The 25,537-nt window shown below is 42.7% G+C and overlaps 2 protein-coding genes across 2 annotated transcripts; both read left to right on the top strand.

Annotated features, from left to right (window-relative positions):
* The first annotated feature begins 9,758 nt into the window (after positions 1-9,758).
* LOC145820360 (protein FAR1-RELATED SEQUENCE 5-like) lies at positions 9,759-13,128 on the top strand. The gene is made up of 2 exons (XM_082915758.1): positions 9,759-10,111; positions 10,388-13,128. Exons 1-2 carry the CDS (start codon positions 10,107-10,109, stop codon positions 12,933-12,935), a joined length of 2,553 nt encoding a protein of 850 aa, XP_082771884.1. The 5' UTR covers positions 9,759-10,106; the 3' UTR covers positions 12,936-13,128.
* Positions 13,129-15,283: 2,155 nt separating this feature from the next.
* On the top strand, positions 15,284-20,035 carry LOC145820359 (uncharacterized). Its single transcript, XM_082915756.1, has 5 exons — positions 15,284-16,950; positions 17,045-17,352; positions 17,427-17,832; positions 17,916-18,121; positions 18,203-20,035. The coding sequence occupies exons 1-5, from the start codon at positions 15,381-15,383 to the stop codon at positions 18,854-18,856; spliced, it is 3,144 nt and encodes a 1,047-aa protein (XP_082771882.1). The 5' UTR covers positions 15,284-15,380; the 3' UTR covers positions 18,857-20,035.
* Positions 20,036-25,537: the final 5,502 nt, after the last annotated feature.

Here is a 25,537-nt window from a genome sequence, read left to right as displayed (position 1 = left end):
TTACAAAATCACATATAAAAAAATAGATAAGTGACAACTCAAATAAAATGATAGAGAGTACTAATTAGTGTCATCACTAATGATGTGATAGTGAGTCTAACTACCACAATGTGTGTTGTGTCCTTTTTCTTTTTCTTTTTCTTTTTTCTTTTTTTTCTTTTTTTTTTTTTTTTTTTTTTTTTTTTTATCTATCTCATTAGTGATGGGTTATAGCCCATGACAGTTACTTTTAAGTCATGTTGCCAAAAGGGAGCTAATAAGCACCTTATTTAAAATGTCTAAATGATTATGCTTTTTCACAATTTTATTTGGATAAATAACAATTAAGACAGAGAACGTCTCTTTTTACTTTCTACATTTTGTATTTTGATAGACAATTTTAAATATTAGAAAAAATTATATATAATTAATTTTATTTTTATTTTTTAAAATTTCAAAACAGTGGGTAAGTTGTAAATTTATAGTGTTGATATTACAAATGTCATAATTAATTCATTTATAATTAAAAGAATATAATGAGTCATAATTAAACACTATTTAAGACATAACTAAAGATGTTTTCGATAATAATTAAAATAATACTAATTCCAATAAATCATAACCAATATCTCAATAAATTATAATTAAAATCTTTAAAAAAAAGAAGAAAAAATGAGTGAAATATCCCTCTCTAATTTTATGTAGTATGAGAGAATCAAAATATTTTTTTTTATTATTAACTAAGGTCCCTTTTCACAGAGAAAATTTGACTTTGAAAATTTTTGTCCGACTTAGAGAAATTTTGACCCTAACTCAGAGAAATTTAGCAATTTCTTTATGATCAGAGAAATTTCTCTGAGTTGAAGCGAAATTTCTCTGAATCAGTCAAAATTTCTTTATAGAAATATTGAGAAATCTTAACTCCTATGAAAATATTATATTTATCTTATAAAATCTTAATATCAAGGACTTAAAAAAAATTGTCAAAAAAAAAAAAAAAACATAATTAGATATATGATATACACTTTTCATGAGGGTTTTATTATAGAATTTACCATGATAAATAACGAGAAGCTTTCTCTATATTTTTTTATGGGTGCTGTTTGCACACCATATGCAACCAATACAAAAGGTGTAAGTGGAAAGTGTAAACATAAAACAGGACAACAAACAGAAAAACGTAAGTGTAAGGTGTAAGTTGCACACTTAAGAAAAGTCTTTTTTTTATATACTAGTTAGTATATTAATTGATATATTACCAAATGATGTGATATAATTTTAGAGATTTTAAGTCTTTATAATTTATATAATTAATGAGATTATAAATTTAAAATGATAATATAATAACTATATTAATACAGTAATTAATATATCAATTATTACATGTAACAATATTGATATTTTTTCGGTAGTGCTACATGTACCAATTAGTGTACTAACTAGTGTATCAACACTAATTATAACATTATTATTGACCCCACTCATTATACAAATTACAGCTATCAAAAGAAAAAAGTCTCAAATTTTCTACTAAATAAATGACTAAATGTCTCACATGAGTGCTACACCCATGTAAGACATTTGGTCATTTATTTAGTAGAAAATTTAATATCCCTGACATTACTCACATAAAAAAACTTTTTAAATTATATCATATCATCAATTAATACATTAATAAATACATATAGCATTATTCATATTTTTTTTTACCAAATCCTCCAATTTAGAATTATGTCATGGTCACGGGTCCAATGAGAAGAGGTAAAGGAGAAAGAAAGTACTGAGAGTAAATGCTTAAAAAAAGCCTCACCCACCCACCCAGCTACTAAGGACAAGGGAATACAGCTGTGTTTTAAAGTTGTTGTGGCTGTCATGGGGATAAATTCAATGTCTTCTTTTCAGATTTGGTCGAATTATATCTTAATCTTTTAATATTTTAAAAATTATATTTCAACTATGTGGTTAATAATTTTATTTTATAAACTCTCTGTTTATATAAAAATCAATAATTCCTAAAAAAAACCATAAGAAATTATATTTTAAAAAAATAAAGCAAAGGAAAAAAATAAAGGAAGTAAAACAAAGTAAGAAAAAAGAAAGTGTATGAATTCAATGTTTTCATTCCGTCTAAATAATTACAATGACAGAAGATTAGTATAATTTTCCAAACGTCAAGAATAATATGTATTAAACTCAAATCTCAAAAGTATAAGTGTAATTTATCCTAAATTATTTATATGATACGATTCGTCTTCTTTTTTTTTTTTTTGGCCCAATAAGATTCAAATCATTTATAAAACACGCCTAATCACCTTGCCCGCCAGACAGGTGATCTTGTAAGGTCCTTCTCAGTTTGCCCCTAGTTTGCCTTCGCCTGGCACCAGGGTATTGCCCATGACCTTCCTCAAGACCCAGTCACCTATTTTGAATGGTCTGGGGTGCACCGTTTTGTTGTATTTTCTTGAAAGCTCTTGTTGGTAGGCGGCCACATGGATGAGAGCCTTTTCCCGGCGTTCTTCCACTAGGTCCAATTGCAGGGCAATGGCTTCGGCGTTCAGCTCGGACTCAAAACTTTCACTTCTGAGGGTGGGCATACCGACTTCCAAAGGGATGACCGCCTCCATGCCATATGCCAAGGCAAAAGGAGTCTCCCCGATAGAACGCCGCGGGGTTGTTCGGTATGCCCAAAGGACACTTGGAAGTTCCTCCGCCCACTTTTCCTTGGCTTTCTCAAGTCTTTTCTACAACCCATCCAGAATGGTCATGTTTGATGCTTCGGCTTGACCATTAGACTACGGGTAAGCCTGGGTAGAATTGTAGAATTCAATCTTCAAGTCTTCACAAAATCTCCTGAATAGGCGGCTGTCAAATTGGGTGCCGTTATCCAAGATCAGAATTTTGGAGACGTCAAACCGTGTTACCACATTTTGTCAGACAAATCGCTTGACGTCTTTCTCCTTGATTGTCGCCAAAGGCTCAGCTTCAACCCACCTGGTGAAGTAGTTTGTAGCCGCGATGAAGAACTTCCAGTTGCCTGGTGCCGTTGGGAGTGGCCCCACTATATCTAGCCCCCACATCGCAAAGGGCCAAGGGCTGGTGAGGAGAAGAAGTTTCCTGGCCGGCTGGTGGATTTGGTGGGCAAACTTCTGGCACTTCTCACATTTGCGAACATACTACTACGCGTCGGCTTGCATGCACGGCCATCAGTAGCCCTGCGATATAGCCCGGTAGGCCAGAGATCGGCCCCCTATGTGACTGCCACAGATGCCTTCATGGATTTCATACAGGAAGGCTTCCACGCTGCTTGGGTGCACACACTTTAAATAGGGACCAGTGAAAGACTTCTTGTATAAAGTGCCTGATAGAGAGAGCCAAAACCGCTCTGAATTCACCCGGATTTTATGTGCTTCCTTCTTTTCGGCTGTAAGGGCCCGTTCTCTGAGAAAGAGGATAATAGGGTCCATCCAAGAAGGACCTAGCTCGGCGCAGAGTACTTCTGTCTGTCCGGCTTCCTTAATACTGGGCCTTGGAAGGAATTCAATCAAGAGAGGGTTGGGAGATGTGCTATCAACCATGGAAGTAAGGTCGGCCAACTCATCCGTTCGGCCATTTTCTTCTCGGCCAATCTGTTGGACCCTTATCGCCTGGAAACGCGTGATGTGGTCTCTAACCAGAGTCTGGTACTTCACCATTCTGTCATCCTTAGCTTCGTAAACCTCAGAAACTTGGTTGACCACAAGCTGGGAATCACTGTAAACTATTAGCTCGGACGCTTGCATCTGAAGCGTGCTTTTGAGTCCGACCAAAAGCACTTCGTACTCAGCCTCGTTGTTTGAGGCAGGGAATCCGAGGGTGATAGAGTGTTCGATAGTCAGTCTGTCTGGTGAAATCAAAACTATATCTAGCCCGGCACTGTGACGGTTCGAGGCTCCATCAACAAAAAGTTTCCACATTTCGCCAACAAAGAGCTTCCAACAGTCTGAGGGATCCTGAGAGGCTTGAAGGTTGATGTGATCACGGTTGTTCGGCTGTTCGGTTTCAAGTTATGTGCTGAGCAGTTCCACTTCAGCCCCCTTAGGTGATTCGGCGTTGGACTTAGCAAGTTGATTCATAATGCCTAAGTTCGTGGGCGAATCGCCGAGCTGCGGTATTATGCCGGCTGCAGGCTTTGTGCTGAGCGGTTCCACGTCTTCCCCCCTTGGTGATGCAGTTCCGGATGGAGCAGGTTGGTCGGTGATACCCAACTCCGTCATCGCATCGCCGGGCTGTGGTATCGTACTAACTGAAGGTGCTTCGGCGGGGCGCGCAAGTTCCGCGTCGCCGTCATCGCCTAGCTGTGTTATTACGATCTGGCGTGCATTCACCTCCTCATCTGCTGTGGCAATATCCACCAGGCATACCGGATGAGTTCCAAGTGAGAATTCGACAACGAAGTCGGCCAATGTCTGAGCCTTTATGGCAATTCGTGGTTGGAATTTGACGTCAAATTCTCCCAATTCAACCGCCCACTTGAGGGTGCGCCAACCTCCTAGAGGCCATCATCAATGCCAATGCAAGTTTCTCTAGCAGCAAGTATCTCGACTCTGTCGGCAGCAAGGTTTTGTTGACATAGAAAATAGGGAGATGCTTGATTCCTTCCGTCCGGACAAGCACCACACTGACTGCATGCTGAGAAACGGCCAGATAAAGATAGAGGTCTTCTCCGGGCTCCGGTGTGACTAATAGTGGCGCTGAAGACAAGTACTCCTTCAGCTCGGCCAAAGCCCGATCACAGTCTTCATCCCATGAGAACTTGGATTTCAAAGCTTGAAAGAACGGGCGGCAGTGATCTGATGACCGGCTTATGAATCGGTTAAGTGCGGCAACCATTCCGGCCAGATGCTGCGCGTCCTTAGCCGAGTTGGGCTGCTTCAATTCTTTCACGGCTTGGATCTATGTGGGGTCTGCCTCGATGCCTCGGTTTGTGACTAGGAAGCCCAGGAATTTTTCGGATCCCACGCCAAAGGCACACTTAGATGCATTCAGGCGTAGCTTGTGTTGTTTGAGAATGGTGAACATCTCAGCCAGGTTGGACAAGTGGTCTGCTGGATCTCGGCTTTTGACCACTATATCATCAATGTAAGCCTCCATTGTCCATTCTAGCAGATGAGCAAACATCTTTGTCACCATCCTTTGGAAAGTTGCCCCGGCGTTCTTTAAACCAAAAGGAATGACCCGGTAGCAGAAGAGTCCCCTTTGAGTAGTGAATGAGGTGATTTCTCGGTCGGGGCCGTGCATGGCAATCTGATGATAACTGCGGTAGGCATCTAGGAAACTGAGCCTGTTATGTCTAGCCGTTAAGTCCACAAGCTGGTCTATTCGGGGCAGTGAAAAGCTGTCTTTAGGGCAAGCTCGGTTGACGATCTTGTAGTCGACGCAAACTTGCCACTTCCCATTCTTCTTGGGTACAACAACTATGTTCGAAATCCACCGAGGGTAGTGCACTTCCTGAATAGCTCGCGCCTCCAGCAAGTTTTTGACCTCCTCTGCGACTACCTCGGCGTGGTGCAACGCCGATCTCCTCGTTCTCTAAATGATCGGCTTTGCGCCGGGAAAAACTTCACGTGATGACAAATAAAACTCGGATCGATGCCGGGCATGTTGTAAGGCGACCATGCGACGACTTCAATATGCGCCATCAAGAATTCCACCATCTCGGTCCTTTCCTGTGCGGTGAGGCTTGAACCGAGTAGAAAGAACTTGTTCAGGCTGTCGATGTCAATCCGCACTTCTACCAGCTCTTCAACGGCTTTATCCTCAGCCTTGGTGCCCATATCGTCTAGGACCCCCTGGTCTTCCGGTCCCTCTATCATTTGGACGAAGCCTTTGGCAGCTCGGCTACCGTTGACTACCACGAAGCATTGCTTCGACATGACTTGATCGCCCTAAATCTCCTCAATTGCCCCCATAGTCGAGGGGAATCTCATCACCTGATGGTAGGTCGACGCTACGGCTTGCATAGCGTGAAGCCATCCTCTCCCAAGGATCAGGTTATAAGTAGATGGCACCTGCAACACCTAGAACTCCACTTGCTTGACCACGAATCCCGCTTTGACCGGCAGGATAATTTTTCCCAAGGGCTACTCCGGTTGCGAGTTGAAACCGACCAGTGGTAAAGTTGCCGGAGCCAAGTCTGTATCTCAGAGTTTGAGCTGCTTGAATGCGTCGTAATACATGATCTCGACTGAGCTTCCCTGATCGATCAAGATACGCTTGACATCAAATTCCTTGACGCGGAGTGTCACTACCAAGGCATCATTGTGCGGCGTCTGAATGCGCTCCAAATCCCTTGTAGAGAAACTGATCATGTCTTTTTCTTCGGTCTTCCCCCTCTTGATGGCAGGCTGGACCGATAAAACTTCCCTCATGTGTTCGGCTTTCTTAATCATGCCACGGAGCTCGCATATACGCTCCGGCTCCACTATGCCGTAGATGACATTAACAACTCCTTGTGCGGGCGGTTCCAAGTCACCCGGTGCACATGGATCAACCGGGGCTTGGTTTGCCTTCACGCCCCCGTCAATGTAAAGGTCCAGGTGTCCGGCTGCGACTAGCTCTTCCAAGTGCTACCTCAAAGGCAAACAGTCCTCTGTCCGGTGGCCGCGCTCCCGATGAAATGTGCAGCGGTACTGCGGATTGAAGCCCCTCTGTCCGTCGCCCAACTTAGCAGGAAACCGGACGTAATTCTCGTCACGGATTTCACTAAGTATGCGATAAATTGGAATCTTAAAAACTGTGGTGATGCCTGTCCTAGCCTTCAGCTTTCTGCTTGCATCAGCTACGTTATCCCGGGGGTAGTCATCTTAGTCATTTCGACGTCCCCTACCTCGGTTTTTGCGACCTGAACCACGGTCTGAATCCTCAACGCGATCATTTGGACGGTTGTTCTCCTGTCCGACTGCGTGCACCTTGCCTGCCGACCTCTTGTCTGTTGCTACCAGAGTTGCCTTCGCGGTAGATGTCGTCGCATCATCTTCTAGTCGGATGTGTTCATTGATGCGCTTCATTAGTTGGCCCATGGATGTCGGCTGGTGCATAGTAAGCGAGTCCTACAGTCTGTGTTCGACCGGGAGACCACGCTTGTACTGTGTGATTGCAAGGTTGATCGGACAATCCAAAATCTCGTTGAAGGTTTCCCAGTATCTGGAGTTGTACGCTTTGAGCGGGTCACACGGCTCCATCTTGACACTGAGAAGGTGGTCAACTTCCTTTGGCGTCTTGGTGTTGGTTTTGAAGCACGTCACAAAGGCTTCCGCCAACTGATGCCATCTTTCAATGCTCCCCTCCGGCAGCCTTTCAAACCATTTCAAGCCCAGTTCGCCTAAACTTGACGGGAAAATAAGGCACATAAGGGCGTCATTTCGCCTATGTCCGGCCATGACTTGTTGGAAGTGGCTTACATGCATATAGGGATCGGTCTTTCCGTCGTAGAGCGTGAACTTTGGCTGGTGGAACCTTGTCGAAAGCGGTGTTGTTTCTATCTCCAAAGAGAAATGGGTGGTGCTCAGCCTTGCCAAGTCTATGTCTAGCAAGAAAGGCGCGGCTAGGCGGGGTGGAGGCATTCTGACCTCTTCACTGGCGTGAACCCCATAGGATAGCCGCTGGAACGCCGACACCCTCTGAGCCTCCCGCCGGCGAGCCCGTTCCCTCAAGACCACCCGCAAATCCTCTGAACAAGTGGAGTAAGAATACCTCGACGTCGTCGCCGGACGTAAAGGTTGATAGGTGCTATCTTGCGTGCTGGACCTCTGTACATGCGCGTCGAAATCTCCAACCTGATAACTCCTGGTGATTAAGATGGACGGAGTATGCCGCTGGCTCTGACTGCACGAACGGCGGGGTTGGGTGCGCTCACTGTGATTTTCCACTCCAGCTACACCCTTCCCTTTAACATGCCGCTTAAGATCCTCCATCTCCGCCGCCATTCTCCAGATGACGGCGTCTTGGTCCCTCAGCTTGTGTTCTAAACGTCTGGCGTGCGATTCTCTCCGCCGCCGGTGTCCGTCTAGACTCCGAGAATGACCAAAGCTTCTTCCGCGCTTATCCCGCGCGTCTCTGGAATGTCCTCCTGAAGGAGTCTCTAAGTCCGCCATGTTTAGAACGGTGGGGAGTCCTTCTCTCCATCTGGCAAACTCCGGGGTGGCTCCATCGATGGCGGACAACGGAATCTCGTCGTTGTTCGCCATGAAAGGCGATCAGATGAACTTGGAAGACAAGGTTTTTTTCAAGTTTTTCCCACAAACGGCGCCAATTGTGCGGGGAGCAAATATTCCAGCAAGCCCGCACTCCTTTCTTCCAAGCTCCTATCTGTCCGATCGACCTGCGAGCACAATGGTGGTGAGCTACCCGGCGGTGTGTGGCCGGAAAACCCCTCCGACGATCAAGTTAGAACACATACAGGGATAGAGAGAGAGAGATGAGAGAGTTGATTGTTTAGTGTATCTCACTAAATGTTCATCTGTCCAGGTATGGAGGGCGCAGACATGCTTATATACCTTCTGCGCCCCAAATCTACTCCCAGTAGTCTCTTGACACGTGGTGTTGCTATCCCATCTATCAGCACAAATCTTGCCGAACACTATCTAACCAAACTGCCAGCCCACTCTACTGGGAGCTTGGCAGTCGGGCAGCAGCTTCTCGGCTATCAACTTCCGTGCTGTGTAGCTAGCCAGAGCGCTCCGCTCGCCGTGCTCAATGACGACCGAGCTCGGTTGCATCCCGGCATAGCCGAGCTCGGGACAGTTAATGCTAGTTAACCTTCGACCTTCCTACCAAGCTGACCCTCGAACCGTGGAACCTAGTGAGGCAGCAGACATTTGGGCCGAACTCTCACTTGACTGGTTTATGTACCATGAAGCCAAGTAGCTCGGTTCTATCATGCCTTGCCTTGTTCGAGCAAAACCTTTCTGGACAGGTCCATGCTACTACGGCCCAATATGTTCGGCCCAAATCTGTCCGGCCATTTCTATGGCCCAATCCACATCATAAATCACCCTCTCAATAAGTAATTTAAATAAACTAAATTGGTCGGGAGGCAAACTCACTTATCAAGGCAGACTCATCAAGCTTATCAGAATGGTCAGCTAGAATGGTCAAACCAAAAACAATTCATTCTAAAAAAGTTAGCCAATAAGACCACATAAAAGGTGGGTGGGTAACTAGAAGCACAAAAAAGTTGAGAAGTAAACTTTTTTTTTCTTTTTTTACTCTCTATTAGGGCCATTGAAAAATTTATTATCACAAACCATTTCTACTATCCATAACCAAGCAGCCCACTAATCCTCACCCCTATAATTTGTCTTCATATTAATTATTGATTAGTTTAAAAATCAATCACGTGAAATTCAATCCTTATCACATCATATTAGAGGTGAATTTATGAGGTTGTGATCCTATCCATTGTAAATTTTTAATGAAGATATTTCATTGCATCATTTAATATTGAGTGTAATAATTTTTTTAATTTAAAATAATTATAAATTTAAATTATTATTTCATAACTATTAAATATTTAATGAAAATCTTTCATTAATTAAGTTGAATGGAGAAGACCAAAGCCCATAAAAATTGTTTAAGTTTAACGTTTTCTTTTTTTTTTTAAAAGAATTAATTAGCAAAACATTGTACTAGTTCTATTAGTGGGAGAAGCGCATTACACAAAGAAGAGCGGTAGAAACACAAAGAAAAGATATCTATAGCAAGGGTCATGCTTAAGTGTGCAACCCCCTTAAGGTTGCACACCATATGCAACCCAATTGTTAGCCGTTAGATTACAATAATTGATCAAGACCATTGAATTGTTTAATCCTGAAAAAGTTGAAACCGGGGCAACCGGTTAATGCTTGTATTTGCATGATTGCATCCCACTCACTCTCTGTATTTCGTCTCTATCTCTCTCTGTTCTCCTCTGTGTGTAAGGTTGAGTCAGTGTAACCGTTGATTTCCATTACAGGGAGAAGCCCCTGTTGGGTTCGTTCCATTGACGAAGCTCTGTAGGGAACAGTATAACGGGCGATTTCCAACAACAACGTAACTAGAAGGCTGTGTTGGTTCCATTGCTGAAGTGAAGCCCTTCTCTCGAACTAGATATGAGGTATGGAGCTGTGTCCCTCTCTCTGTCTCCCTCTCTGTCTCTCTGGCCCGTTCACTTCAGCTATTTTCCCTCAACTAAACCCCCATCCTAACTTCAACCGCTCTACGCTTCGCTCCAACGGAAACCCCTCCATTGGCAGCTAACCTTTCTCTTTCTGTTTCTCAAGCGAGTGTTTGTGTTTGCACAAACAGGTAACCCGTGTGAAAATGTCATGTTTGTGTTTGTGTTAACAATTTTCGGTCATCAAGTAATTGTTGGTAGTAATGTCATGTGCAGTATGGCCCCAGCGGAAGTTAAAAGGGAAGGTGATGGTTATGACATTCCAAATGAAGCAGATGACATCCGTTTGATGAATGAAAGTCGGGCAGAACCTGATCATGGTTGCGAAGCTGGTCCGAGCAATGAAGAAGCAACCAACATGAACGTTGAAGATGGCGGAGCCGATGTGAAAAAAGAAATGGTTGACGATGCTCATCGCAATGACATGGTTGGTGATGTTGAACGTGCTATTCTGGAACAGAAATTTGATTCGGTCGAAGATGGAGAAGATTTCTACAATGCGTATGCTAAAGCGAAGGGATTTAGTATACGAAAATCCAGATTTAACACAAATAAAGAGGGAAAGGTCGTTAGTAGGCTGTGGTTGTGTTCAAGGGAAGGTCAGAGATTACCAAAATACTTGGACCGTGTTGCTGAGAAGAGTAGAGCTCCCAAGGCACTAACAAGAGTAGGTTGCAAAGCCCAATTTCGCATACGGTACGATGCGGATGCTGGTGAAGGGGGAAAGTATGTTGTGACTCACTTCGTCGCAGACCACAACCATGAATTGGCGGAACAACACTGTGTGATGTATCTGAGGTCACATCGCAGTTTAAACAGCGGTGACAAAGCTCAAGCAATGGCTATGCGCAATGTCGGTGTGAAGACTAGCCAAATCATGGACTATATGGTAAATCAGTCCGGGTCTTATGAGAATGTTGGTTTCATCCGCACGGATCTGCACAACCATATTCAAGCCGAACGTAGAGCAGAAGTTGAGGATGGTGATGCGCAGGGTGCGTTGGTTTACCTATGCGCAAAACTTGATGTTGATGCACGTTTTTTTTACAAGTATGATGTGTGTAACGATAACAAGTTACAAAATCTGTTCTGGGCAGATTCGAAATCGCGGGCCGACTACGCAAAGTTTGGTGATGTGTTGATATTTGACTCAACTTACAGAACCAATGCATACAAGAAACCGTTTGTCATGTTGGCTGGTGTGACTAGCCACTTTAGGACCACGATATTTGCATGTGTTTTGCTAGCTAATGAGACAATTGAGACATACACATGGGTTTTGGAAACATTTATGGAGGCGATGGGCAATAAAGCACCTGTGTCCGTACTGACAGATGGGGATAAGTCGATGCGAGAGGCAATCAGAAGAGTATTTCCAGATGCAAGACATCGATTATGTAATTGGCATCTTGGGAAAAATGCTGTTTCAAATGTTCACATAAGTGGCTTTGCACATGCTTTCAAGCAGTGCATGGACATGGAAACGGATGAGACAAAGTTTGAGCATGGCTGGACGACAATGGTCGAAGAATTTGGACTTCAAACCAACAGTTGGGTGTTGGAGACATATGAGAAGCGTCATATGTGGGCTGAGGCATATATGCGTGGACATTTCTTTGCTGGGATGAAGAGCACTCAGCGCTCGGAGTGTATGAATGCTTATTTCAATCCCTTCCTCCAACACAAATTGAAGCTATATGAATTTGTTAGGCACTATGATCGGGCTCTTGCAAGGATAAGGTATAACGAGGCTGGAGATGATGCTGAAACAAATAACACTTTTCCGGTATTGATTACTCCATTGCGAGATATAGAGAGACATGGAGCTGAGCTATTCACCCGAAATATATTTAGAATGTTCCGTGATGAAATCTTAGAAGAGGGGAAGTTGAATGTGAAGGATGTGTTCCCTTTGCCGGATGGTCAGAAATGCTACTATATTCATAAGTACAGAGTGAAGGACAGATCATGGATAGTAACACACAGTCCAATGGATGCTGCAATGAGATGTTCTTGCATGAAGTTTGAGTCGTTGGGGCTACCTTGCTGCCACATGATATGTGTTATGAAAGCTGAAAATTTAACGCAAATTCCCCCAACTTGTGTGCTGCATAGATGGACAAGGGCTGCAAGCAAGGATGGCCAGCAATGGCCTCAACCCTCAATTGATAGCACTACAACACAGACGGCCCGGTATGGGATATTGTGTTCTTCCTACAACGAAATGTGTTTCTATGCCTCGCAATCAACGGAAGGTTTCAAGGATGCTAGGGATGCATGTCTTCCGATGACGACCCGGATGAAGGAGTTATATGAGAGGAATTTGAACGGTGGGAATGGAGACAAAGGGAAACATTCATTCCGTCGACAATTTGGAGTAGAAGATCCTGATGTTGTGAAGACAAAAGGGAACCCAGGACGGGCCTCGTCCAACTGTCGAAGACCAAGAAAATGTGGGAATTGCAAATGCATTGGGCACACAAAGCGAACGTGTCCTAAGGTTCGGTTTAGCCGAACAGTGGGTAATAACTCAGATGCAGATACACCCCACATAACTGACCGTGAGTACAATGCGGAGTCATTGCCCGTTCGCTGCAAAACTGGGTTGGTGGATCCAAGTACACCGCACATTAAGCAACGGCGACTATTTTTTGATGTTTCTCCTGATTCCAAGCAGCCTGTGGGCCAATACGGTAGTGTTGAAGCAGCAGTGTGGAAAAATGATTCGAACACAATTGATGAGGTGAATCAGGTAATTGTATAATTTGTATGATTTACTTATTCCCTTAGCTATTGAAAACACATGGAAATAATGTATGTAGTTTTCATTTTGCACGGATTGCTGTACGTAACGTGTAAATAATTGGTTATGTACAATGCCAGGAAATGGCACAACGTTACTTATGTACAAGGCCACGAGTTGTAAATTTCCCATATTGTTTAGAGTGATGTTGTCATTTGTGTTTGCAGTGACTTGTCATTTTCAAAACTAACTGAAGGTGAGGTGAGATATATATGGGTTGTCTGTGTGTTGTTTTGGGTGGGAAATTGGCTTATGTCTGTATTCCAAGATTCCTATTGCGGGTTGCTTGTTTCTGTTCCATATTTGGTTGGATCTAACTGAAGGGTTTTTTTGCGGTGTGGTTTATCAACTAACGATGTGTTTCGCTTCGTATTGATTTGTTATGACTTGTGTCTGTAAATTAGTATTATATTTCGAGTAAAATACGAATTTTGTCCAAGTGGGTTTGCAAAATTACATACCAGCACATGCATTTTGTATATAATCCAAGTGGCAGTTAATTTTGGGTGTTACTTGGAGAAAGTAACCCAACGAACTCGTTACTTTATCTCCATGCCGATCGGTATATGAATTACGAGTTACGAACAGGAGTTGTGAAATTATTTAATGTTTACTATGGGTTTATTGTTAGTAAAATTATGGTGGGCCTATATGGACAGCAACGAAGCAGTAATTTAAAGTTGACAAGTTCAAGAAGAAAATCAAGCAATTGTGGTATTGGTTCAAATGCCTGAAATGGATGAAGACTTCTTTCGATGAAGTGATGGTAACAAAGTAGAAAGTAACAAAGTAGAAAGTAGAAAGTAGAAAGTAAGTTGTTGTTTTGTTGTGTTGTTTGTAACAAAGTAGAAAGTAGAAGGGAAAAAACTACACAGAAGTTACAATGTAGAAAGTAAGTTGCCACCTGTCGAAGTGCATATAATTGAAGTTACCACCTGTGCCCAGGTCCTTTTAGCCTTTCCTCGACAGATACAGACTCCCAATTCGTTCATGTTTCCTGTTGGAGGGTGGCCACTAAATCCATGAGCACTGCCAGTAACTGCTCCAGCGTGTAAGTCAGGTGGCATGCAAGATTCAATGTTAGTTGAATGGAGCAGCTGTTGGGAGGATGTGGGAAAAATAGGTGCAAAGAGGAATTTTTAATCTAATATCCAATCAGAATGTAGGTGAAAATATGAGTGAACTTTTTTTTAAAAAAAAGTAGTTCCCATTTTTTGGATTATAAACCCGAGATGTATATTTTGTTTTTGATATAAACAAGTTGTGTATTTTCGTTACGTAAAATGTAGGACAACAATTGTGTTTAAGTCATTACAATACAGAAAAAGGTTATTTCAAACGTATTTTCAAGTTTACCGACATTGAATATATTTTGATTAAATTACAGGGAAAATTCAATATTTGGCAGAGTTTGATGATTCATAGTCAGGGGCAGTAACTGTGAGTGGCCAAGTGTTGCGGTTCATTGACCCAGTTTGCAAGGACTGTGGTTGTGTTTAGTGGACAATATTCTGTCGATTTTTGTCTCATAATGATGAGGGACATGCCCCACAATGGTGAAAAGGAAGGTCGACAGGGAAGAGTCAATATTTGGCAGAGTGGACTTGAAGATTCGAAGTCGGGGCAGTTACAGTGGCAGTTATGGTGTAGACGTGTAGGATCATGCAATGATGGGCCACAAAAACAGTATACGGATATCAATACTAAACCTCCACTTCTATCTGTCGAGCTCCCTTTTCTTGTGTTTATTTCATGGCCACCAACTGTTTTAAACTTCTGTCGACAGAGCAAGGCTCCTGCTTTGTCTCATGCTTCCTCCTGAAAGTGTGCCCGCTAACTCCGTGACTGGTGGTAAAAACTTCCCCTATCACTTCTAGGTGACCCACATGCAGAGAGCCCACTTTCAGGTCGTGGACATTCCTTCAGACTTGGCCACATGCCCTCGATTAAGTGGACCATCTGTCGACAGAGACTGGCAAAACTTGGTGCAAACAATGGCCCCCATGTTCAAGTTAAATATTGCGGAAGTGATTGAGACCCCCCCAATCACCACCACCCCCCCCCCCACACACACACACACGTGGGGGCTGCTGTTTGGAGAAGGAAAAAAAATAAGAAATTGAAAAAAAAAAAAAAAAGTGGCCAATCAGAGAGAGAGGGGGTCATGGGGGTCCAAGTCATATGATATTTAACTTCAACGAGGGGGCCATTGTTTGGGCCCAAAACAAGCATAAAGTACAGCCCAATATAAGAGCTTTTAAATATACTGGCCCCATCATAAGCTATAAAAGACCCACCCTTTCAACTTCAAACCACTTCATTTCCCTCTGATTCGAACTCCCCAGACTGTACTCCTTCTTCTCAACCATTGCCGTTCAAAACCAGAGCACCACAAAACCCTAAGCCATGGCACCGAAAAAATCTCAACCATCTCCATCTGAGGAGAACAATGAAGACCTACTCCGCTTCCCAGACCCTATCAGAGCACTTATCGCTCCTCTAAAATTTGCTGCAACCCTATTGCCCAGCCCAAGCTCTGTCGCTAAGGCTACTCTAGGCCCTACCTTCGCGTCTTACTTCCCAGACGAGCTAGCTCCATACTATCCCCTTGGTAATGGTGAGAACCTTCTTCTCAACCAAGCTGGACTCAAGTGGACTAACTGGAATGTCAGCAAAAACCCACTCAGAGGGTGGAGGTCACCAGACTCTGATTGGCGAAGCTGGGCCAGGAGAATTGAAGGTCACGACGCCGAAGTATGGAAGCACCAGGGCATTGCTGAAGCAATTAGACTGTCGACTAAAATTTATGACGTGGAGAAAGGGCTGATTGCTGCTGCTGCATGCTTTTGGTCGCAGTCTAGTAACTCCCTACTCCTCAATTTTGGTATGATTTCCCCTACCATCTTAGATGTAGCTCACTTGACTGGTCTGCCAATCTTGGGCAATCCAATTCATGCTCTCCTTGAGCCTCCAAAAGTGACATTTACTTTAAACACTGACATGTGCTATACAGAATTTGCCAAAAAATACCAAGGCAAGCGTGGTTCCCCTGTCGATGACAAAGAAAGAACTGCTTTTTACTTACTTTGGCTTTGTGAGTTTCTTTTTTGTGTCCCTGGGTACAAGATCACGAAAGAATACCTCCCCCTTGCCTTGTGTATGCAAGACGGCCAACTTATGGCTTTAGCCCCTTATCTTCTTGCCACCCTTTACAAGGCCCTATTTTCCTTTGTCGACAAGAAGATTTCTGGCAACTGTGGTGGCCCCTTCTGGCTCTTCCAGGCCTGGTTGTATGCCTATTTCCCTGAGGCACGACCCCCACCACCTAACACCTTGAAACCTGTTTGCCACTCCTATGCTGAGCAACTGCTCACTTATAACAGCCATTCAAAACTCACTTTCACAAATCATCTTACCATGTTTTACAACCTTCCTTCCCAGAGACCTTCCAACCTGTACATGCCATTTCAAAACTTTGAATTCTCCTCCAGTAGACTTCGCTTCCTCTTCACAGACCCTTCTGATTTACACAATGAGCAAGTCCAAGAACAAAATGAGAGTTGGAGACACATTCTCACCTGTAGACATGTCTTGGTTGGCTGTTCCATATCCTCCGCCAAGCTATCCAGCTGCAGTTTTGAGACATACTGTCCCAATCAATGGTCCAGGCAATTTGGTCTTTCCCAGGCTATCCCTTATCCTTATTTCCACCCAACCATCCATGAGGAGATTGGATCCAGAATCCACTTGAAAGATCCTACACAAGCTGAATCCATTCTGACAGAGAACACCAAACTTTTCCAAGATTTTGGCCCCTTCTTCTTCAAACCTGCTTCGGACTGCTCGGCTGCTTTTGACCATTGGTGGGGACTTATGACTGCCATTATTTTCTGCAAGCCACTTGAAAGCTGCCTTAACGATACTTGTATTCATATTCAGGGCCGCATATCCTCGCCTTCCAAGCTTAAGGCTACAGGTATCCTTCCTTCATATACTTCATATCCCTGACTGTGTCATGCAATTTGTTTTGTTTTTTTCTCTACAACACTAACTTGTTTAACCCTTGACAGCCAAAATTGTGCCTGCTGCTGAACCATTGGTTAGGGACCAACGTAAAGGCAAGGATCCAATGGATGCAACTACTCAGACAAACACCCCCTCAGTTCCGAAATTAATGGCAGACTCTTTCGCAGCCGCGCAGACACAAGCACAGAGAGGAGCTACCACCCGTACCCCTGCTGAGACAGAGGTCACGGCGAAGAAGAGAGAAGAGCCTTCCACTGCTCCTGCTCTAAGCACAGACCTAAGTGAGTGGGATATCCCTCTCAGCCAAATGGTTGGCGAAACAACATCAAATCCTTCAGGGCAGCTCTACCAAGTAAGCCTTCACTTTACATATTTACAGCATCTGAATTTGCATTCACGCCCGACTGATCACTTACTTTTGTGCAGAGAAAAAGAAGGAGATTACTCCTTGCTGCTGCTGATGATGACGATGCTTCCACTTCTCCTCAACACATTCATCAAATTCCCAGTCCAATCAGTAATGTACCCACAGAACCCACTGTACAACCAACTCCACCACCACCTGAAGCATCGCAACAAACTCCCTTACAACCTGCTTCACAGTCTTTGCCACAGCAATCCACACAGTCTGCATCACAACATCCTTCCACTTCTCCTCAACACATTGTCCCTTCTGTCTCTAGCCCTCAACCATCACCATCCAACCCCTCCAATTCCCAAACGTCAAACAAAGAATCTCAGAGGATTGAATTTGACATTTCAATCAACAGCCAATCCTCTCCAACAGATGACAACACAAAATCCCCTCAACCAGAAGTTCACCACAACCAAGGTAAATAGAAATACAAATGTTACTGTTCGTTTGGGAAAAAAAAACTTCTCTTTAAGTAACTGGTATTGTTCTCCAATTTACAGGGATGGACATAATACAGGACTCATCTCCACGACCAATGGGCGAGACAGAACTTGAAGGTCCTCATGACTTTCCCCTGCTAGCAGAACCAGAGAAACACCCTCAAGGCGCTGATGCTGCCATCTCATCAGTACCAGAAACAACTCGTCCTCATGCGACAACCACAGCTGAACAAGGCCAACCGTCTGCGTGCACGTTATCAGGACAGGTACTACCATTTCCAACCTCATCCTATTTACTCTTTATTACTTGCAAGCATATATTCTCACCAAACTATTAATGTTCACAGGCCGTCGGTCCATGCCAGGATATTTGGGCCGAAGTTTCTATTCTTCAACAAGATCTAGACGAAATATCCCCATTGCCTCAAAGGCTACATCTGTTTGATGCTGAAACTCAACAAACCTTAACCACCTTCATCAACCTCATTAACACCCCAGTTGAAGAAATCATTCTCCACAAACCTGATGAAACCTTGGCCTGTCTTTCTGCTGTTGTAAACCTCTCCCCTAATCCTTTCAACCCCATTCAACTAAAGCAATTGGCCAAGATCATCACAGAATGGCCAACCCTTTCAGAGATGGTTCAGACTTGCTCGAAGGATATTCAAACCAATAAGGATTTCCTAAACGAAGCCTACACCATATCTACTTCACTCAAACTCAGCCAGCAGACCTCTGCAGCCATTCTTCAGCAACACTCAGCACTTGAACTTGAGGAAGCCAAACTCATGGCAGAACTTGCCTCTGTCCGGCAAAGAAAGGCTCATCTGCAGCAGCAACACGACCAGCTTAATCAAGAAGCAAGGATGATGCTCTCCCAAATTAGACATCGTTCTGCATCCATTCAGACAACTAAAGCTGAGTTGGACCAAGCCCAAGCCATGCTGGCAGATGCTCAATCAGAGTGGGGTGTTCTAGGCGTTCTGTTCCCCAAATCCTAGGCTAGTTTATATATGTATTCTTTTGTATTGCACACCTAGGAATGATTTGGAAAGGTAGGAATGATTGCCTTTTTAATGATAAGATTGTTGATGGCCCTGAATTGGCTGAGATGGTGAAAGTGAGGGTTGCACTTTGCTGTAAGCAAAGTTATAGAGGCCTACAGTATTCAGTGGACGACATATATTGTATTCTGGATAGTATCAAAGTCTCATTTAGGGGGTGGTGTTTGGTGTTTTTTGAAACTGGGGTGCAGGAGTTTGGTCAAGCTGTGGTATGCAGGATTTTGGTCAGTCTGTGGTATTACCATATCTTCTTGGTGGCTACTTTTGCTCTGCTGTGCTTCAATGTTGCTATGCTTTGCCTTATTTTTGGCTTGTTGCTCTGGCTTAGTTTATGGGGTCAAGCATGCTCATTTCTGGTTGCTGCTCTGCTGTGCTTCAAATCTGCTCTGCTATATATGTACTCTGCTGCTGCTATATGGGATCAACGAATAGGCTTCAGTCTGCTGCTGCATATTGGCCTTTTTGCAATTGTTTGAATGATGTTTTGGTGTGCTGTATTGGAAGTCTGCTGTTGGATTGGGGAAAGTTATTGGAGGTCTGCTGCGGGCCTTGTTGTAATTGTTGGTCTGCTGCTGTACTAATTTTTTTTTTTTGGAGGTTGAAGGATCAGGCTCAAGTCTCAATGGAGGTTGAAGGTTCAGGCTCAAGACTCAATGGTGGCTGTATGGTCTGAAGTTTGTTCATGCTGCCTTGGAGTTTCATCTGGTTGCCCTATTATGTGGTTTTGTGAGGATGGGCTTGGAGTTACATTGTTATTGTTTTCCTTCTGTTTTTGTTTCTCTTCGTTGGTCTCCAACCTCCTCTTTGTTGATGTATCATTGACACCTTGTATGTGCTTTTCCATCAATACAGTTTTTTGTTTTGCTGAACAAAAAAAAAAAATTGAATATCAATAATCTGTGTTTTTAATGGTCTGTTGTATGGTTGTTTTTATTTTTTGTGCAATTTTTCACCGTTTGTGCATTTTTATGAAGTAATCAATTCCCCTTCAAAGTGCATTATAGTCACCGCCATTTGTTTCTTCTGTGGGCTTTTTTTTGCTTTGTTTTGGACAAAATCATGGCATTAAAAAAAATCGAACAAACATAATTCATGTGGTAAAAGCGAACAAACATTACTACTTTCAACTTGCATTGTTTGTTGGACAAATATCACATTGCACTGGACAAACATTACTATAGTCATTTGGGCAAATATGACATTGCATTGTTTGTTCTGTACTGTACCCATAACATTGGAATTATGTGTATCACATTACGTACAGGCCACGATAAAACCAAACAAACATGACTACTTTCCCTCGTTTGTTCGAGTCCCAAACATTGGAATTATGTGTACAATCAATACGCGTGGGAAATTAGTATTATCACAGCTGCGACCTAAAAAGTTGTCACGACAAGCTGATGCAGTAATCCAGTTGTGGTTGGGCATCGAAATTACACTCGTACTGGCAGGCCATGATAAAATCGCTGCACTATTTGTTGTAATTGCAATCAATCACATGCACGAACGATACTCGCCCATCTTTGTATTGTTCACATCCATAACGAAGTCAAGCACCAACTTCCGGCGCACAGAAGGATGAAACTATGTACAGAAAGCGAATAACACAAATCAGGTACGGTTACAGCGGTAGGGAATAAACGGATTTATTTCGCAATTGGAAATTAAGCGGTACAATGTACCTTGTGTGGACCGCTGGGTATATCAGGCCGCTGCATGTACTTGATCACAAACATCCCACAGTCGAAAGTGCTACAAATGAAATGTAACATTCAGTCTCTCGTAAAATATAAGCAGGTTCGTTAAATGAGTGATTCAAGAGTGAAGTCAATGTGACGCAGGGTTTGTGGATTACTCGTCCAGCTGTTGTAATGGCCTTTGTTCTAACATGCGCACCTCAAAGGTACGCATGTCTACAGCATATTCATTTCCAAACTGTAGTTGCAGTAAGGCATGCATTGTTTGAACCTGTTGCAGAATGAGACCGTTAGTTTATGTGAAGGATGTGACAGTGTGGAAGTAGATTTGTGAAATTCAGCACGACATACCAACATTTTTGCTGTGTTCAGCTTGTTGGTGTCCAGTGTGGCGGATGCCAATGAGTCAAATAGGTACGCCACACGGTCTACCATATCTATTTTTAGGCACACCCAATGTACTCCTCCATAATTGAAAGGCATGTAAATCTACACATAAACATAAACACAAGCGAAGACATTGTTTAGAGGGCATGCGAACATGTACGCACTTTCATATTTACATTGACATTCAAGTAAATGGGATCGACATTCATATTACCGACGTCCATATTAAATCTACTCGCTTCAATGGGATGGACATTCGTATTACCTTCTCACATGCATCAAGCACCCCAGTATATCTGTCATGTCCAAAATATGATTTGACCATATTTTCATGGTTCAGAGGTTGAGTTTTTTGATTTAGTATCAAAGTCTGCATGTTTAGTGTGTAAAGTTCAGTCAGCCAAAGTTTTCTGAAAATATGTCTTCTGCAATACACAACCGACCTAAAACACTTACTTACCGACAAATATACTGGAAAGAACCACGCAGTATGCCTACCGTCTTTGTGTACTTGCCGCTGTCCGTTAGTCAATTGAACCGCGACCAAGTTGATTGGCTGGAACATTGTAACAGACCAGGCAACTTGCGAAATAAGGTTTGCCATTTGTTTAAATGTAATACGAAATAACAATGTCCCTACATGGATATGTCCATCATGCAAATATAGTGGAAATAACATTGTCAGATGCCACGACTTACAGTGTCGGATAGCCATGCCCCTGGTTTCAGCGTGCGCATGTCACGTCGCGTAGCACATTCGCAAGGCATTTCATGCAGATTCATAGACACGACAATGTCCCTACATAAAACGTATACATCAATCAGTAAGAAGCAACCTACAGCCTAGTAAAACTTAAACGTATCTGGCTTAACTCTACAACATAAGATTAGTTTTTCCTGTTGTACAACTATGGCAGATATTCCTGATTCTACTAGGCTCCAATCCAATGAAGATTAGTTTTAAGTTTTTAAAAAACAAAATGAAAAGACAAAGTTTTAGATATTACAACTCATGACATGTCCAATAGTATTTGCTAAAATAATATGTGAAAATTGAAATGCTCATTTACAGGTCAGCAAGTTAAAAAAAAAGAAACACGTTTTTTACAAACTGGAGCCAACAATATCCCAAAATGATCAAAATGGAAAATGTAAGCAGAGTAGAAGAAAATAGGTAGGGAAAATTGCACTTCATTATAAGTTCTCAAAAAAATTTGCAAATCATTGGTAAACTTTATTAAGTTTCATAATTAAAATTATAAAGGTTTCCATGAATGTGTAAATATTTTTGTGAAAATATCAGTGGTTTGCAATTTTCCCAATAGGTACATGTGTGCAGGATAAGACCAAAAGAAGAAAACTTCAGACAGGAAATTTAGCCACTGATCTTTCCGTAGCCCACTGCATTAAATTCAAAGAGAATCCTACATACGACATGGATAAACCCATCATAAACCCATCATAAACCCATCAAAATCATAGAGAATGCAAAATTAAAGAACTGATACCTACAAGAATCAAATAAACATAGCACGACACATGAAAATTGTGGAATTCAAACTTATTTCACAAATACTACGGAACAGGTTAATTGCGAGTACTAAACTCATCCGTACCTTTCATTGTTTCTGTCGTCAAGTACAGAGTCAACAACTTCGTCTTGGGCCGCTGATAAAACCTCTCTGCTCTCCAGTGTTATCAAGTCCTTCTATCAATATAAACAATCAAGTAACATCAACTCCTCCTATTAATATAAACAATTAACTAACTCACCACTGTTCAGAAATGTGATTTGCAAAGTACATAACACATCCTTATGCATCTAAAATTGGTGAAGCGATGTCTAACCTCTGAACGGAACCGCTTGTCCAACCTGTGCAGTTTGGACAGGAGTTTGTCCGAAATCTGTAAGACAATTGTACAACATTTGTTACTGCAAACTTGCAGTAGAATGACAAATATTAAAATACAACACAAATAATGGTTCTATTATGATCAGTAATGCTGTCGGCATCAATTGGTAATGAAACATACGAAAGGTGAAGTGATGTGGCGACTTGGGAATTTTTCGGCAGTAAGTCGAGTACTTATTTTGCTATCGTTGCACGAATGCATATCCCCTACGTCTGTCGCTTCAACACCTCTTCCTCTTCCTCTTCCTCTTCCTCTTCCTCTTCCTCTTCCTCTTCCCTTTCGTGTGGCTGTTACAATTTGTCCCGCTCCCAATGTTTGGGCAACCTTACCAGCAGAAGGATGCACATTGTCTGCTTCTCCTCGCATTGGTGGCAAGGTTTGCAAATCATCAAACGAAGATAAACTCTGTTTTGCAACGTTCCTCATGGACAGAAACTGAACTGAAAGAGATTTGCTTTCTTCGCTTGCGTATGTTTCCTCCAACGCAAGGCGACGGTTGTTGTGCATGTCCCCAACTTCTTGGACGGTACGCAACTGTCCAACGTGCATATCAATTATCTCATTGGACAACATTCCATTCACATAATTGTCCTCCCAATCCACCCCCTGTAAATCTTGAACATTACCCTCATTTGGGCTACCATAATAATTTGGGAAGACCACGCCGCCATCATGCAACTCGACTCCCATGGTAGGGTCAACACCCTTTTCCTCTGAGCGAGCCAATTGTGCTGTTTCCGATAAACCTGCCAGCACTTGCTGCATCATTTGCTTCATTTCAGCAATGTGTGTCTGTTCAGTAAACGGTTGTTTCCCAGACAATATAGCTGCAACCAGTTCGTTCAGCATTCCTTTCAGTTCACCAATGCTGGAGGATATGTTAATGTTACAATTTCTTTCAGTGGACTCCACCTAATCACACAAACACATACATTAACCTGGTACGATATTTCATCTTCAAGTAACCTCTGTGAACTGTGTGAAGCATGTGTACTGATTGCTTTTGCTTACCTTTGCATTGTGAACAGCTTCCTTCCCTCGGAAATTGAGCAACATCTCCCTTATTTCCGCATTGCTGTGAAGCACTTGCTTCATGGTTTCCTTCAGTTCACCAATGTCAGTCTCAACCTTGCTCAAACGAACATCATCAATCCGTGGTTTCTGTTTGTTATTGACATGGTGTGTGTCAATTGCGTCATCAATGTCGTTGCTTTCCGCTTTTGTTGGATGAAACTCCACCTAACATAGTTGTCAAATCGGGATTCAAATCATAAATGAAAATGGTAATGCACTGAATCGTTAATCGAGCTCAACTGTGAATCGTAAAGTTTCCGTCTGCTTTCTTAAGTTGCACACAACATATGTGTACATACACACTTTACATATTAAATATATCTAATAAAAATTAATTACTCCATTCGTCTGAAATGGAAAAAAAATGTTGTTGTAAATGATGCTCATCTGGTGTGGATAAAAACTTGACAGTCGATCCCATGTTTACCACTTTACCTTTTCCCAATTACATAAACAAAGAGAAACTTTCAATTACAAACTAACTAACAATAACTGAACGACAATGTTTTGACCTTTTTACAAGGTTAAAAAACCAAAATCTTCAAGCTTTTCCAAAAATCTGACTTCAGGGCTTAACGAAAATTCATTTCGTAACAGAAGTAGTACATAAAATTGAATTTGTAAGGCTACAACATCGTCCACATGGAAACTTCATGTTTTCCCCCCAAAAGTTCGAGTATTTCAGAGTAAATAGGGAGGGACAAACTGAAAATATGACGTACGCTAAGGAATGGGTCACTGTTTGTCGGTGCTTGTCACCTAGTCATAGGAACACATATTCTGTCTGTCACCGTTATCCATAACACAGGTGGGGCAATGCTGTCAAATGTGCAGAACGAATGGGTTGATTACCTCATGTTGCTGCAACATTTGCTTCCTTCCCATAAGTCGCCTCGTCTCCCGTATTTCGGCATCACCCCAATCATTTAGCCGAGGGATGGAGCGTGTAGTAGCCGACGTACTCTTGCAGGGAGGGGCAAAACGATCCAAGTAAAATAGCTGCATTGTAAGGGGGAAAAGATATTTACTATACACTTCCGAGCAAAGTAATCCGTATTCGCTAACAATGCATACAACTTACAACACAATCATATGTATGTGTTTATGTGTCTCGATGGCAGAATCCCCATGCAGCTTTCCGGTTCAAAAGATAAGCTTTTCGTGGTTACAAAAAATGTGGCCCGTACAGGTATATTTGTCATGCTGTTCAATAACAGGTAAGTTTGTATTTCGCAACGACTGCCATTTTATTGAACCATATGCACAGCAATGGATGAAATATGTAATCGGCATGGTACAAACAAACAACGGTCGATTACGTTACCATTAGAAGGAAAACACATCCAGTTGCCTGGCGCTGAAGTTTCATCTTATACTTCCGAACACCTTTCACAAGGAATTGCAGTGTCACCTTTGCCCAATTACATGCCCCCATACCGGTCACGTCCTTCACGGCATGAACGAACGACAGGCTCAACGCGGTCATTGTGGTAGGACACAACATGGCCCCCAACACGTACAGCGCAAACTTCCGCCGAAACTC

The sequence above is a fragment of the Camellia sinensis genome, chromosome 2 (genome assembly GCF_055761805.1).
Source record: "Camellia sinensis isolate YWXY chromosome 2, ASM5576180v1, whole genome shotgun sequence".
In the NCBI taxonomy this organism is placed as follows: domain Eukaryota; kingdom Viridiplantae; phylum Streptophyta; class Magnoliopsida; order Ericales; family Theaceae; genus Camellia; species Camellia sinensis.
The sequence above is the reverse complement of the archived record's forward strand: the minus strand, read 5'-3'. Positions and strand labels throughout refer to the sequence as shown.

Excerpts from the sequence above, each read along its gene's own strand:
- LOC145820359 (XM_082915756.1), top strand. The coding sequence starts at position 15,381 with ATGGCACCGAAAAAATCTCAACCATCTCCATCTGAGGAGAACAATGAA. Across the intron at positions 17,833-17,915 it reads AGAAGTTCACCACAACCAAG|GGATGGACATAATACAGGAC; the intron begins GTAAATAGAAAT and ends TCCAATTTACAG. Across the intron at positions 18,122-18,202 it reads CGTGCACGTTATCAGGACAG|GCCGTCGGTCCATGCCAGGA; the intron begins GTACTACCATTT and ends TAATGTTCACAG.